General features: G+C 33.3%; 1 protein-coding gene across 1 annotated transcript in view; it reads left to right on the top strand.

Moving 5' to 3' along the window:
• The first annotated feature begins 1,398 nt into the window (after nt 1-1,398).
• Rab11 (RAS oncogene family member Rab11) overlaps nt 1,399-15,697 on the top strand; it is a 31,072-nt gene continuing 16,773 nt past the window's right edge. Inside the window, exons 1-2 of the mRNA XM_035357000.2 lie at nt 1,399-1,922; nt 2,517-2,712. Coding sequence (XP_035212891.1) covers nt 1,880-1,922; nt 2,517-2,712 — 239 coding nt within the window. The 5' untranslated portion in view covers nt 1,399-1,879. The remainder of the gene's footprint in view (nt 1,923-2,516; nt 2,713-15,697) is intronic.

A 15,697-nucleotide genomic window follows, 5' to 3' on the forward strand; every position in this document is an offset into this window, starting at 1 on the left:
GTTGTATTCTTATGTGGGTAGGATATCACTGGGTAACGATGTTTTTCTATGGGATGCGGGGAGTGTCTGAGAACGCTAATAAGGCTATTACTGTGGGTTTGTACTGAATAAAAGAAGTTGACCGCTAGTCGTTTAATATACTCTTCAATAAGTTCGATTCGAAGGGCTCTGTGAATATAGATGTTTGGAATATACCAAGGAGCATTGATAATTTCTTGTAGAATTTTATTTTGTAGAATTTGTAATTGTTTAATATTGGTTTTAGCTGCATGCCCTCAGATCGGTGCTGCATAAAGGAAGGCTGGGCGAAGTATGGAGCGATATAGAATTAATTTGTTTGTAGTAGATAATTTGCTTTTCCTACCAAGGAGAGGTCGCATAGTAGCTGTGGTGATTTTAAATTTTTGTACTACGGACCGGAATTGGGTTCTGAAGGTAAATTTTTGGTCAAGGGTGACTCCAAGTTATTTGGTTTCATTAATCCAGTCTATTTCTTCGTCCAATATTTCAGGGGGTGGAGGATAGTATTTCATGTTTCCTTTACAGAAAATTACTGCCTTAGTTTTATCATTATTAATTTTAATCCTCCAAAGGGTGAGCCATTTTCCCAGTTTTATGAGATAGTTTTGGAGTTGGTTTCTTACGGCGATAACTGTGCAGGCTGTAGTAAGTATGGCGGTGTCATCGGCAAAGAGTGCAAGATGAACAGAAGGGTCTTTAGGGATGTCTTGTGTATAAATATTAAAAAGGTACGGCGAAAGTGCCGACCCCTGTGGGCCACCAGCATTGATTACTCGGGTGGTAGAGTAAGCAGTACCGATTTTGATTCTGAATCTTCTGTTGCTGAGAAAAGAGGCTTAAGCGAATAAAATTATCTGGAAAATTGATAGTGATTAGTTTGTAAATAAGGCCTCGATGCCATACCCTGTCAAAAGCTTTCGCGATATCGAGGAAAATCTTTGTAACATCATGACCAGTCAGCGATTTAAATTTCGACTAATTTGCTGATAATTTTATTACAAATTCATTGTTCATATTCTGCCTTTTAGTTCTCGACTGAATAAAGAAAGAAACTAATTAAATTTGTAGTTATCAAGAACAACTAATTCATGGTTCTATCAGAAAATCTGCTCTTGCCTCAATTAAAGTATAAGAATTTATATATTAACTAGGCTGAATGCTTTTATATATTGATATCGCAAAAATTTCTGAAGAAAATCATTTTTATTATGATTTTTTTAAATATTTTAGTTGCATATTCCATTTATGATTTCATACGAGTAAGCTGAAAATCATATTTGGCACCTATGCAGCGGATTTGTAGTAGATTAACTATATATTAACAAATTAAGAAGTTTGAATTTTTTGCATATGTAGAAAGCAATAGCTGAACAAAATGTTCGGCGGCGCTGCGATTGGGAGGTGGCACTAATATTTCTTTGGAAGCAGCCATATTGATAACTAACTAAATGCGCTGTAGGTTTTTCAATTATAGATGTACACGCAATGATAAGTTAACTATTTTGGCGTTAGAGAAGGACTACTATTATTCCTGTAGTTCGGAAGATCTGTGGAATTGAATTGGAAAGCCAATATGCCATTTTAAGTTTTCTAATTATTTAAGTTGACGTAAAAATTATATTTCAGGGCATTGTTATCATTTCTTGAACACCCGCAAAACGCCCAAAAAGACATAATTTTTAAGAGTATTTAGTGTTTATTTAGTAACTGTGGCATTTAGTGTTAACTTCACGTTCCGTAGATAAGTTCTGCTTGATTGGCTTATCCTTTTTTAGTATTTTCACCGGCCACTTAAGTTTTGACATATATCTGTTTATAATTTTTGGTTGGTAGGACGTTAACGTGCTAAAGGAAAACGATGGTCACCGCAAAAGATGATGAATATGACTATTTGTTTAAAGGTAAGTAAGTACCTTTGAAAATGGTTTCAGAAGTTAATTGTTTGTTTAATTGTTAAAAGTGTGTGAATATCTATGAAGTTGTGTGTGTTAACACTAGTTTCAGTTATGGTATTTTTGATTGTTATCTGATTAGTACTACGTTTGTGGTCAATGCCTGCAATTTCCTTACGTTATTGTCCAGTTTTGTTTATGCTTCAGAGATTTCTTAATTTGTAAACTGGCAGGTAACCCTGTTAAAAGTTACGGATGTCAATTTTTTGTAAATGTCAATCACATGTTTTAAATTTAAGGCTGTGCTGAAAAGTAGTTTCATGTTGATTTATTATCATATTTTTGAGCAGTGAAAGAATCTTTTTCAAGATCGATGCCTTTTTAGCATATATTTGCGATGCATGCTATATATTCTTTAATCATGGAAGTACACGTCAGGCGGTTGTCACTAGCAGTAGAACGTCTACTATTCACTTGTTTTTCCCATTATTATTTTAGTACAAATCTGCATAAAATATCACTTCGTAAATTTTCTTATTGGCATGCATAAATAAGATGGTATACTGACGTTTTCTTGATAAATTTATTGAAAATTTTTTTCAGTTGTTTTGATAGGAGATTCTGGAGTGGGTAAGACAAACTTACTATCACGTTTCACAAGAAATGAGTTCAGTCTAGAAAGCAAAAGCACAATTGGTGTTGAGTTTGCTACTAGAAGTATTCAAGTAGATGGTAAAACTGTCAAGGCTCAAATCTGGGATACAGCTGGCCAAGAACGGTATAGAGCAATTACCAGTGCGTAAGTAATTTTCCATATTCTGTTGTATCTTTAAGAGGAAAAAAAAGCATTAATAATTTAACAGTTCATCAGTAATTTGGTGTACTATTTTATTTATATTATTATGGTTAAGTGATTCAATGTCTCTAGTTTTTAAAACCTTTCTCAAAGTTTTTAGCTATATACTTTCGTGCATTTTTCTGTGTTTAATTAGATTACATTTTATTGTTAGTTAACTGAGTGTAAATAAAAAGTGTTTTTAAAAACTGATATAAAAAAATAATTTTTGGTTAATCTTTGGATTATGGTAACTTGGCGAAAATTTGGCGACCAACCCTGCTACAACAACCTGCTAGTTTTGCTTTGGATGCCATTTTGTTTTCATGAAGTAAAGGCATTTTTTTTTTTTTTTTTTAACTCAAAATGTTTTCCAACAATCTGCTAGCCAAATTACTCTTTCTTATACTAGAACTTTTATGGAACAAAAATGCTTAATCATGACGAAGATTAGGTGCGAAATTCGGAGACAGCGCAGAATTGCAAACTGCTTGCCGCGTTTTTAAGAACTGCACATACACGGTATCATCCATGTACACGTCGACCTATTTTCACTTAAAAAAACATCCCAGAATTGCACAAAAGTGGCATTGCGCACACTCTTGACTTTATCAATGTACACTGCTAAAATCCTAGCTAGTAACCTTTATCGCCTTACCAAAATGTCGCCAAACTACCTATTACCATATTCCAAAGATTAGCCAATTTTTTTAAACTGTAGTATTTGTGGTAGTATTGTTAAATACCGTTACTATTTAGCCTTAAATATGTAAGCAAACATTGAAGTTGAAGTAATGTTAGGGGTTTCCCTCTCATTAGTAATTGACTGAATATACAAATTACTATCTTTTATACAAGAGTTAAATACTGTGATTTTTTTCAATTTATCATTGTGCATCTTTGCAGATGGCAGTGTCTTTGCAGCCTGTATTGTGAATAAGTTGTATAAAAGAAATTCTAAAATTTTGATTTATTTGTAGATAATTCCCTCATAGTATATATATATGTGTGTGTGTATAAGTAATTGAATTTCATCTGTTAGTGATTATTGCTACTCTGTACTTTTTTGAATGTTTTCATGTAATTTGTCAAGACTATTAATTATTCATTCATGATTTGTCAAGACCACCAATATTATAAGACACTAGTTTAGTTAAAATTTACGAAATTTACCTTGTCATTGGCAAAGATTGATTTGAAGTAGAGATGAAGTGCAGAATCTCCCACTTATTTGGCGCTTTTCACAAAAGTAAGAAGAATTGCATTTTTGTCAATTTTCTTTGACTTTTTAAGTGAAAATACATCAATGTGTACACGGATAAAGGGACTGTGCAATGCCGAATTTATGCAATTCTCTGTTTTTTTAAGTTTTTCCCAATGTGTAATTTTCCTTCAGTTTCTTATATTCTAGTAATTTATTGTGCCTATGAAGAATAATTGGACAATGTTCTTTTTAGTTGTAGAACTGAATTTTTATCTGTGTGCAGTTAAGTAAAACATTTTTTATTACTTTACATAAATGATTATGCATCATTTTAAATTGTTTATATTACTGTTTAGTGAAAATGGTCTTTTTTTTTTTTTTTTTTTTTTGTGTGTGTGTGTGTGTGTATTTCTATAATCTATCAGCAAACTGGAATTTTTTGAAGATAAGTATCAGGATAATGGGTACTATTCTATTTTGAGAACCGTAAAAAAAATGGTTGATCTTTACAATATGGTAACTGGTAGTTTGGCGACATTTTGGAGGCGATAAAGGTTACTACCTGGCACTTTGGTAATAATGTGAGCAGTACTCGGTTCCGATTACGCATTATTTTGTGTGAGGAAAATGAGAGATCATGGGATATGTCATGTGATATTAATGGACGAATTACGGTTCTTTAATTGGAAAAGGGGGGAAATCGGGAAATAATCTGGAAATTTTGTATTTGGTTGTATTCTGTGTTGTGTGAAACAGTGTTCGTGAATTTTTGGATCCCATGGCCGTAACTAAAGTGAATTCGAAATGGGTATTTATGTATGTATTAATTTAATGTATGTGCTCATTTATATTTTAAGTAGTGTTTTTGAATTTAATTATATTTTAATTAAATGATAGTTATTTTGTGAATTTTATGTTTGTAGGAATTTGGTATACGTTTTAGTTGAAGTAAACGTGCATGGAAATAATTTAAATATCTGACAATAAGTATTTGTAATGGTTGCGGTATGAATTCGTTGGTGACGTGTATAATGTAATAGATGATTTAGAGGTAAAAGTTTTTGGAAATTTTATTTATTTTATATGTGGAAATGTTCATTACTTTTTCGCGATCAGGTAATTTCATATATGTTCTTTTTACCGGGTTTGAAAAACGCTTAAGGAGTATGGTATTGTGCACTTTTTCCCAATTTTGCAGTGAATATTTGTCATGATTAAGCAGTTTTGTTAGATAAAATTTCTAGCATAAGTGTAATTCGGCTAGTAGATTGTTTGGAAGAAGTGTTCAGTAGATAAAAAGAAAAGAAACATGTCTTTACTTCGTGAAGACAAAATGGCGGCGGGAAAAAAAAATAGAGGGTTGCTGTAGGAGAGTTGGTCGCCAAATTTTCGCCAAAAAAACGCCAAGTTACCATAATGTAAAGATCAACCAAAAAAATTGCAGCGAAAATGTATGCGCAAAAGCGTCAAATCTTGCGTACGTGCTTGATTTGAGATTGCATAAGTTTATATAGTTCTGTATTTCTTACGACGCCGTTGAAATACTAGTTTAATTTTTAAATCCCTTTTTGATTTTAAATCCTTTTTTGATATCCTATTGATTTAACAATTTGGGAAATGCCCATGATGAAAAGTCGGATATAGAATTTTGGGTAAGTGCAGAATCGCCCACTGCTTGACGCGTTTTTAAGAATTGCACATAATCGGCATTCATGTGCATATCAACCTATTTTCACTTAAAAATAAATTCTCAGAATTGCACAAAAATGGCACTGCGCACGCCCTTGACTTTATCTATGTACACATCGACCTATTTTCGCTTAAAAAGTAAAAGAAAATTGACAAAAATCCAATTGTTTTTAACCCTTGTAAAAAGCGGCAAACAAATAATTGAGCGATTCTACACTTTACCGAGAATATTTTCAAAGAAAAGGCATTGTTCATTATAGAAAATTACGTTTGAACAACCAATGAGATGAAATTATGCTTTAGCGATAAGTCGGTAGCAAACTAGCGATGCAGGCTTCCATTCATTTATGTTTAGCAATTTTTATATAAATCATAATAATGATTGAAATAGTTATTTACTCTTATGCTTCCATTCAGTCATGTTTAACCTTTTTTATATAAATTATAATAATATAAAAGTATTATATGAAATTAACCTTTCATCTAAAATAAAACCTCAGTCTTTGATAGTTATTTATTATTTATACTTCCTTTCTTGCATTAGAGTTGCTGCAATTATTTTTGGCAGCATTGGCATCAACAATAGTTTGGTGGGTTTTTTTTACGGCCCTCAAAACCGAATAGTACCGGATAATGTGATAGGATAGTGATAATGTCATGTACAGCAGTGGCAGTGGTCAAACTCAAATTTTATGTAGGCTGGATGCATGATCTGGAAGCAGCTTAGAGCGTGATATTTTTTAGCAGTTCTTTAAACTACATTTGAAATTTTATTTCTTAAATATTTATCAAAGCACACATAAGCAGTAGTAATAATAATAATGCATGATGATCCGTAATATCTTTTCTTCAAATTCTTGTCGTAATGCTAATTAGCTTATGAGAAATATATTTGTGGGCTGCATAAAATTGCATCGGGCCTCATGCGGCTCGCAGGCCACCAAAAAATTCAAATTTATACAGTCAAAAGTCGTTAATTCGGACACCCATAATCCGGAATGATCTATAATCTGGACCTCAAAGTTAAAAACTTTCTGCGCATGCGCACGTTGACGCATGCGCATAGGCATTTACGCGTGCGCGTAATACCTTTTACGACTGCGCATATGTGTGTGCGCAAACGCAGAATACGTTTTCACGTGCGCGTTTTATGTATAACAGACGATATAAGCTAAAATTATCTAATTATCTATTTCAGTTAATGTTGATGATTGCGTTGTTCCTTAATCTTCTAATTGGATCCGGCTTATTATTTTTTGTGGACTGTAAGAGCAATATTATAAAAGTAAACTTGAACTTTCGATTATGTCAAATAGAATTTCTGATTCTGGAGCTCCCAAAGGATCGTACAAAACGAAAGTATGTTTCAATGTCCATCAAACAAAAAGTGGAATTGCTGCAAAAAATGGATAAGACGTGAAGAATGTGACAGAGAGGTTAGTGAAAACGAAAAAATTTCGATTGACAAGTTAGTCGGTATTCTCAGCACAGCAATTAACAGGACTTGAACAGCGGAACTTTGTAAGTGAACAAGAAATTATGTCTGTTTATAGAATTAAAGAGAAAGTATTAGCACATAAAACGAAGCAACTTAAACAACTTACATTGAAAGAAATGTTTAATAAAGTAAACAAATAAATATTAAGCTTTTTTTTTTTGTAAATTTTGATACCCTTTAGATCATAATTGTTTTTTATTTCATAAATTACGGCTTCATATTTTTAATTTTAGAATTTTTGCATGCCATCTTACGAGATTTAAACTGATGATCTATAATCCAGAAAAATCGATAATCCGGAATCGCCGAAGTCCCGATGAATCCGGATTAACGACTTTTGACTGTGTTTATTTTTTTTCTAGAGGTTAGTTCTACAAGAAATTTTTGTACACTTCGTAATTCAAACATATTGATAACCAAATTTTAAATTTTTTGATGGAATTAAATTTTTTATAATCACCATTAAGTAACTTATACTAAAAATAAACACAAACTGCAAAAACTTTCCAAGTAAGACAAAACTTGGGATTAAATAACAATATATTATCATTCTTTCACATATTAAAATTTTTTGACTCTCTCTCTCTATAAATACAGGGTGGTTCTAAACTGTTTTTACAAATTAAGAGTATTGATAGTACCCATGCAGACGAGCAATAATTATCATAGAACATTTGGCCACATTCCATTCTGAGAGGCAGAAAAGAGGAAAGTAAAAATGCATCGAGGAAGAACATGGAGGCTATCTGCTAAGACTATCAGGAATTAACCATATGCAAATTTTGCATCGAGAAGAAGCATTTTGCTCTTAGTTGGTACCGAAGAAAGCCAATCAGAGCAAACGGTGTCCTTGAAAACGGCAGAACATCATCGCTATCACCTCGATAACATTGTCTGAAATGTTTTGGGAATTCTGTGGCGGAGTATACGTATGAGGAAATGGCAGATATTCACCTCGCATATGGTAAAGCAAAAGAGAATGTGCGGGAAGCATTAAGATTGTACAAATAGTGGTTTCCATTTTCGTTGGATTCCAAGTATCGCGAATTCTGACATGCACGAATGTCAGAAATGTAAGAGCGAGAGTTTTGACTAGATTTGAAGCAGCTACTGCCACAAGTACGCGAGTGGTGGCATATGAAATGGATATTTCTTAACTAATGGTGTGGTATATTTCAGTGTTTCTCAACCAACGGTCTGCAAGAAATATTTGCTGGTTCGTGAAATACCCAGCTATCTGTCCAAAAGTCAGTGTAATCGGCCGACAACCGATATTACAATTGCACCTACATTACAATAATAATAGTTTACTAGTTTAGAAAATAATAGAATCGATGATGAAAAATATAACAAACTGGCAACTATGTACCTAATCGCCTTTAATAAATTGCCGTGCTGTACACTTAGTACACCAAATAAGATGCCCCTGTCTGCCTTGAGTATCGCTGATTACTTGAAAGTATTGCTGATTACTTGAACTCTGGATATCTATCGTATTTTTTATCTTGCTTACATTTTTCTTATCTATAGTGCTTTTTATCTTGCTTACATTTTCCTGCATGCTTGGACAACTGAAAGCTATACATCGACGTAAGTTTTTAATAACCACTAAATTTAATACTCAATTTATAACTACGTTTTCTTTAACTTTAGATAGATTAAAAATCAGTAACCATGTTGAGTAAGAAGGAAACGAAAGGCGTATTACTAAATTTTGTGCAAAGAAAGGATTCTCCAAAACCAAGTATGTCGTCTGCCCCTTTGAATACAGATGCAGTTGAATATAGTCCACGATCTGCCAAAAAAAGAAAAAAACTTTGTAAGGCACTATATCACAGACTATTTGAAATATGGTTTTGTCCTTTGGCCACAATCTGAAGAAAATTGCCCGAATCTGAATGTGTTGTTTGTAGAGATGTTCTTTCCAACGAAAGCATTATTATAAATTTCGATTATTTCAGTTGTTGGACTTGAGGGCGAGAAGAGATTGACAAGTAGCGCTTCAGGTATGGTAGATAAGGGATCCTCATCCGCTTGTCCGGAGACTGTCACTGATCCGTTTTTATATGCAAGGGTTTTTGTGATTATTTTTTTTTTAATATTGTGTGATTTTTCTTAAAGGTTTATTTACTTATATATGATAATTATACTGATATGCAATAATTACAATATTTACTTATTTTTATATTTAAATATGATTGTAGGCAAATGGTAATAAGAACATTACAATTAACTTATGTAGTAATTCTTGAATACCTTGTAAATTTTTTTTTTTGGGGGGGGGAACACTGGTCCACGAAATTTTTTCTTCAGTTTTACCGGTCTGCGGATGAAAAAAGTTTGAGAAGCACTGGTGTAGTTTACATGAGGAATGCATGCACCCATGCCACATGAAAAAATGTGAATCTTTGAACACGGGTGATTATCCTTGTCAGGCAGACTGTGCAGTGAATGCTTAGAATGAGGATTAATGATCCACAATTTCCTGCATTATTATTTAGCAATGAAACTTGGCAGAGAAGGCGTTTTCAACGTGCACAATCGATGTGTTTGGTCTGACAGCAATTCCTATTACACTGCCCTCATAAACACCAGCAGAAAATTTCTGCGAATATCTGGAGAGTTATCCTAGGTGATTACCTGGTAGGCCTTTACATCGTGCTTGACCGTTTGACCGGTGCAACATACCAACATCGACGTATCTTCTTGGAACAAGTGCTTCTCAGTTTATTGCAGGCTGTTACGCTGATTACCTGGTAGGCCTTTACATCGTGCTTGACCGTTTGACCGGTGCAACATACCAACATCGACGTATCTTCTTGGAACAAGTGCTTCTCAGTTTATTGCAGGCTGTTACGCTCCTCATCTAGACAGACATGTGGTCTATGCACGATGGAGCCCCAGCACATTTTTCCATCACACTCTGTAACTTTTTGAATGCCAGATATCCTGCATGATGGATTGGACGTGGTGGATGTGTGGCTTGGTCTCCTCGCTCACCGCACCTCAACCCACTGGACTTTTTCTTGTGGGGGCACATGAAATCTTTAGTGTATGAGATGCCTGTAGACTCAGCTGACGATCCCGTGGAGTAAATCGTTGTTGCCACGGATAAAATTAATATGACACCACGGATCTTCGAGAGGTTGCGCCAGTCGTTCCTTCATCGATGTCAGCTGTGCAACAAGCATTTTGAGCTTTTTCTGAGAGTTTTTCACTAAACAATAAATTTGATTGTATAACTTTTGGTCTTGTTCATTCACTTTTCCAATATTTTAAATTCAGGTTGGAATTCTAATATTCCCTTTTTCTGCCTCTCGGAGTAGAATGCGAAGCTATTTTCTATGGTAATTGTTGCTCGTCTGGATGGGTATTGTCACTACTAATTTGTAAAAACAATTTTGAATTACCCTGTATATAAATAATTATGAATTTCTTTAGTTCTTTTAACAACTTTCAGGCTAAAAATACATCGTAGCATTTTGATTTTGATAAAGTTCATAAACTGGGAGAAAATTTACTGGAAACCATCTTAATCGTGAATTGTAGATATTCATCAGTCTATCTAGTTCTTTTTTTACACCTACTAATTGTCAGCTATGAAAAAAAGTTCACATATAAATATGTTACCAAAGAAAACAAGTGATCTTGAAAAAAATTGTAACTGAGGGTATTTATCTTTTGTCAAAGGTTTTTATCAAATCTGTATTTTCAAATCATTTCAATAAGATTTATATCGCAGTGTTCCATTTATAGATTTTCTTACTTGTGTTACTTGCATTCTTTTTTAATAGCACTGAAAATAATGTAAAAATGGGCTCTAAATCCTTAACAGTCAAAAGTCGTTAATCCAGACCTCAAAGCTACAAACTTTCTGCACATGCATCGCTGCGAATATGCGTGTGCACAAAATACGTTTACGAATGCGCGTTTAATGTATAACGGATGGTATAAGCTAAACTAAAATTATCTAATTCAGTTAATGTTGCAGATTGTGTTGTTCCTTAATCTTCGAATTGGATTCGGCTTATTTTTTGCAGACTGTAGAGCAATTTTATAAAAGTGAGCTTGAACTTTCGATTATATCAAATAGAATTTCTGATATATATTTACTCATATGTAAAGGATCTACAAAGCGAAAGTATGTTTTGAAGTCCATTGAACAAAAAGTGAAATTGCTGCAAAAAATGGATAAAGACATATCCTTTGTTTATCTAAACTTTAACGTTTGTTTATCTAAACTTTGTTTATATTTAACGCCGCAGCGCACAATGAATTGGAAGTTGATCTGTCAGCACTATCCTTATCTTCAGGGCAGATGTTTTTATTTTATTTGGCTTATAATTCCTTACTAAATGTAGTATTTCATCTCGATGTACTCCGTCTTTGATATGATTTAAATCAAATTCCTCATCATTATAATTCGCTTCCGATAGCGAAGAAAGTGACAGAGTTTATTGAAAACGAAAAAATTTCGATTGACAAATTAGTCGGTATTCTCGACACAGTAATTATAGGACTTGAACAGCGGAACTTTAACTGAACAAGAAATTATGTCTGTTTATAGAATTAGAGAATGTATTATCACATAAAAAAACGAAGCAACTTAAACAACTTACATTGAAAGAAATGTTTAATAAAGTAAACAAATAAATATTAAGCTTTTTTTTTTTTTTGTAAATTTTGATACCCTTTAAATCATAATTGTTCTTTATTTCGTAAATTACGGTTTCATATTTTTAATTTTATAATTTCTGCATGCCATCTTACCAGATTTAAACTAATGATCTATAATTCGGAACCGCCAAAGTTCCCGACGAGTCCGGATTAACGACTTTTGACTGTATCTTAAACTTTTTTTCAAATTTGTGTCATAAATGTTATAATGCTAATCAATCTATGGTAAATGTATTTGTGAGCTGCATAAAATTGCATCGGGCCACATGCGGCTTACAAGCTTCCATTTAGAGACCATTGATATACAATATATAAAATATACAGTATTGAAGAATTTCTTTTCATGAAATTGATGCACATGGTTGATAGTATGTCTGAAATAAGCACAGAAATGTGGGAAATAACAAAGTGGTTAATTATCATGATATAATATTTGTAGTTTTTGTTATATGAGAGAAACATAAATGAAATTGTTACAACATTTGACCAGTGCAGATTGTTTCAATTTTAAAGCATTTCTCATAGCTCTGGATGGTAATTTTCTGTATTTGATGGTCTGGCTTCTTTAAAAATCTGCATGGATCAAATATTGTCCAAAGTTAGGTTGATTGATAGCAAAGCAGCTCAAGGGCTGTCTGACTGTTCGGAAAGTTGCTGTGTGATTCATTTTCAATGAAGCTGGTTTATATCCACATTACACGTCAGGAAAATCGCAAAAACTCCCATGCAGCCAGTTCATTCTCGAATATTCGAACCCAGTCCAAACTACTAGTGTACCACTTTGTGATCGTTGTCCAAATAAAACTGTCTTATGTGGATGTAGGGATTATTTTAAATTGTGCATTCAAAGCTTGTGATAAGCTGCAGTTATCATACAGTAACTTTATAATGTGGTAAGAGATGTCGTCCAGTTTAACATATGGTCAGATTTCAGACTAGTATGCGTTGTTAGCTTAAGGTTGTTAGTTTGGTCTGTATTTTCTTTCTAATGGTTAAATTACACATGAGTGTATAGGACATAGGTGGGGAACCTGCGGCCTCCGCGAGGTTCTTGTGCGGCCCTTTGCCACCTAGTACAAAATGGTAGAGTTCGTTTCAAACAACTATTGTACATCAATGCCATGATAGTTGCACGAAAAATCCCGCCAAAGACAGTGATATTGTAACATGATGTCAGAATACTAGTCTGAAACGGACTCTAACATGCATGAGCGAAGCTCTGGCCCACAGCTAGCAGCGCCAACTACCTTGTCTAAGAAGTAAACAAAACTGTTTTAGATCTCCTATTTGAGTGTCACACCTTGCTTTGGCTTCTCTGACTCGCATCTCTCAACGCTTCCCTGTTGCGATCTTCAGCTAACTGTAGTTTACAGTGCGTGCTTATAACAGGTACACTGTTTTGTTGTATTTCTAGAAAGTACACACTTTGTTAAAGATATTATTTGATATTCGTTTTTTTATCCATCATGTCAAATAGTAAGAGAAGAAAATTAGGTGATGAAAACAGAACATTTAATGTAGAATGGGAGTTAGATTTTTTCTTTGTTGCTGAGAAAGATAAAATGATGTGTTTGTTGTGCAATACAGTTTTAAATACTTTTAAAAAAGCGAATGCAAATAAACACTATTTGACTCATAAAGAACATAAATATTTCGCTTTAGAGGGTGAATCACGAAAAGCTGCCCTTCAAAAGTTGAAAAATGAGAAGCATCATCAGTAGGCATCTTTTAGTGCCTTTGTAAATCAAAATTCTGCTGCAGTTGCTGTTACGTATAAAATAGCACATATACTTGGAAAAAGGGGCAAATCATTTAGTGACATTGAAATAATTAAAGAATTTTTGTTGAAGCAGTGAGTACGTTAGATCCAAGAAATGTCGACAAATACAAACAATTATCTCTTTCAAGAAGAACTGTAACAGATCGACAGCACGAATTAGCGCAAAATGTAACAGCAACTTCATGCAATTATACAAAATGAAGATGTTTATTTTTCAATTGCTTTAGATGAAAGCACTGTTAAAACAGATTCGGCACAAGTTTTATATTTTATTCGTGCTATAACTAAAGATTTTCAATGTTACAAAGAACTACTTGCATTGGATACACTAACTGGAAGAACTTGCAGAGCTGATATTTTCGAAAACTTCAAAGAAATATGTAATAAATTACAATTGAATATCAGTATTATAGTCAGTGTCTGCACCAATGGCGCACCTTCCATGAGAGGCAAAAAAGAAGGATTCGTTGCTTTGTTAAAAAAGGAAAACTTAAACTTGAAAAAATTGATATCATTTCACTGCATTTTGCATCAGCAAAATCTTTGCGCAAAATCTACCATTTTGCAAGACACTCTGGATAGAACCATTGCCATTGTCAACTATATTCGCGTAAATAGAATGCCTCATCGGGAATTTCGGCAGATGCTCTCTTTAGATGAGGAAACGTATAGTGTTGACCTGTCATACTACTGCAAGGTTCGCTGGCTATCAACAGGTCAGGTTTTGATAAAAGTTTTGTCTTTACGACGACAAATTTTAAACTTTTATAAAGAACAAGGAAAAAATGTGATCTATCAGATGAAGTATTTCTCAGAAACCTTGCATTTTTGTCTGATATGATGACAAAACAAAACAATTTAAATATTTGCCTGCAAGGTGAAACGAGGTATATTTATGAAATGTGGCAAAAGATCCAAGCATTTAGAAAAAAATTATCATTTTTCAAAACATTGCTTTGTCGATCGGAAATATCTGCACAACACTTCCCGGAGTTAGCTAAAATGTTAAATGAGCAGAACTGTGAAAATAAAATATTCGATGAATATGTAGGTGTCTTGGATTGTTTAATAGAAGAGTATACTAATAGATTTTCTGATTTTGACGAGCACACTCCTACTATGAAACTGGCATTTGAACCACATTTAATAGATATATCCGAGGCTCCTGCAGAACTACAAATGGAGTTAATTGATTTAGAGGAAGATAGTATCATCAAATCCCTTTTTAACGCTAAAAAGGATCCCATAGAAATCTGGAAAAATGCTGTTGAATATCCATGCCTTCGAGAACATGCTCGCCGTTTGCTTTTCTGCTTCGGAAGTACCTACTGTTGCGAGACAACATTTTCTCTCATGTCAAAAATAAAAACAAATTTAAGAACGCAAATTACAGATGCACATTTAAAGGATCAATTAAAGCTGTGTGTTACGAAGCTTGATCCAAGTATACAATTACTGTCAAAAAACAAAGCCAAATAAGTCACTAATTTAATGAATAAAAAAATATTTTTTATTGTATTTTTTATATTTTTATTATATGTTTATTATATTTAAAATTTTGTAGTATTATATTTTATTTTTTCTATATAATGCAATAAATTGTTAAATCTATAGAAAAACTATAATAATTTCACAAAAGTCATTTTCTTAGGTCAATCAGCTTATGCGGCCTCTCTTATTGCTGCCTAATTTAAATGTGGCCTCTAATGGTAAAAAGGTTCCCCACCTCTGCTATAGGACGTTAATGACCACAAGATAGATATTTAAAAAAATTCACATCTGATGTGCCTATTAGCTGCATTTTTCCAAAATCTCGGTTATCATTTTGATACTCTTCTGTTATCAGGACCGGGTTCAGAAATGTAGTTATGCGTGTATATAGGTATACATTTGTACACACATATGTGCGTATATGAACACATGCGTTCATCCATACATTTCTGAATCTGGTCCCAATAACAGAAGAGTACCAATATTTTAAACTGCTTTACATGAAAAGTCTAATCTTAAGTTCATAGATTAAATCGCCATTGCTTGTATTTTTCGTATATTTTTACTAAAGGCCGTCTCTCCAGCCTTATATAGCAAAATATTTTTTAAT

Source organism: Stegodyphus dumicola, chromosome 4 (genome assembly GCF_044657685.1).
Source record: "Stegodyphus dumicola isolate Sdum_Otavi_A_Nest chromosome 4, ASM4465768v1".
Classification (NCBI taxonomy): Eukaryota; Metazoa; Arthropoda; class Arachnida; order Araneae; family Eresidae; genus Stegodyphus; species Stegodyphus dumicola.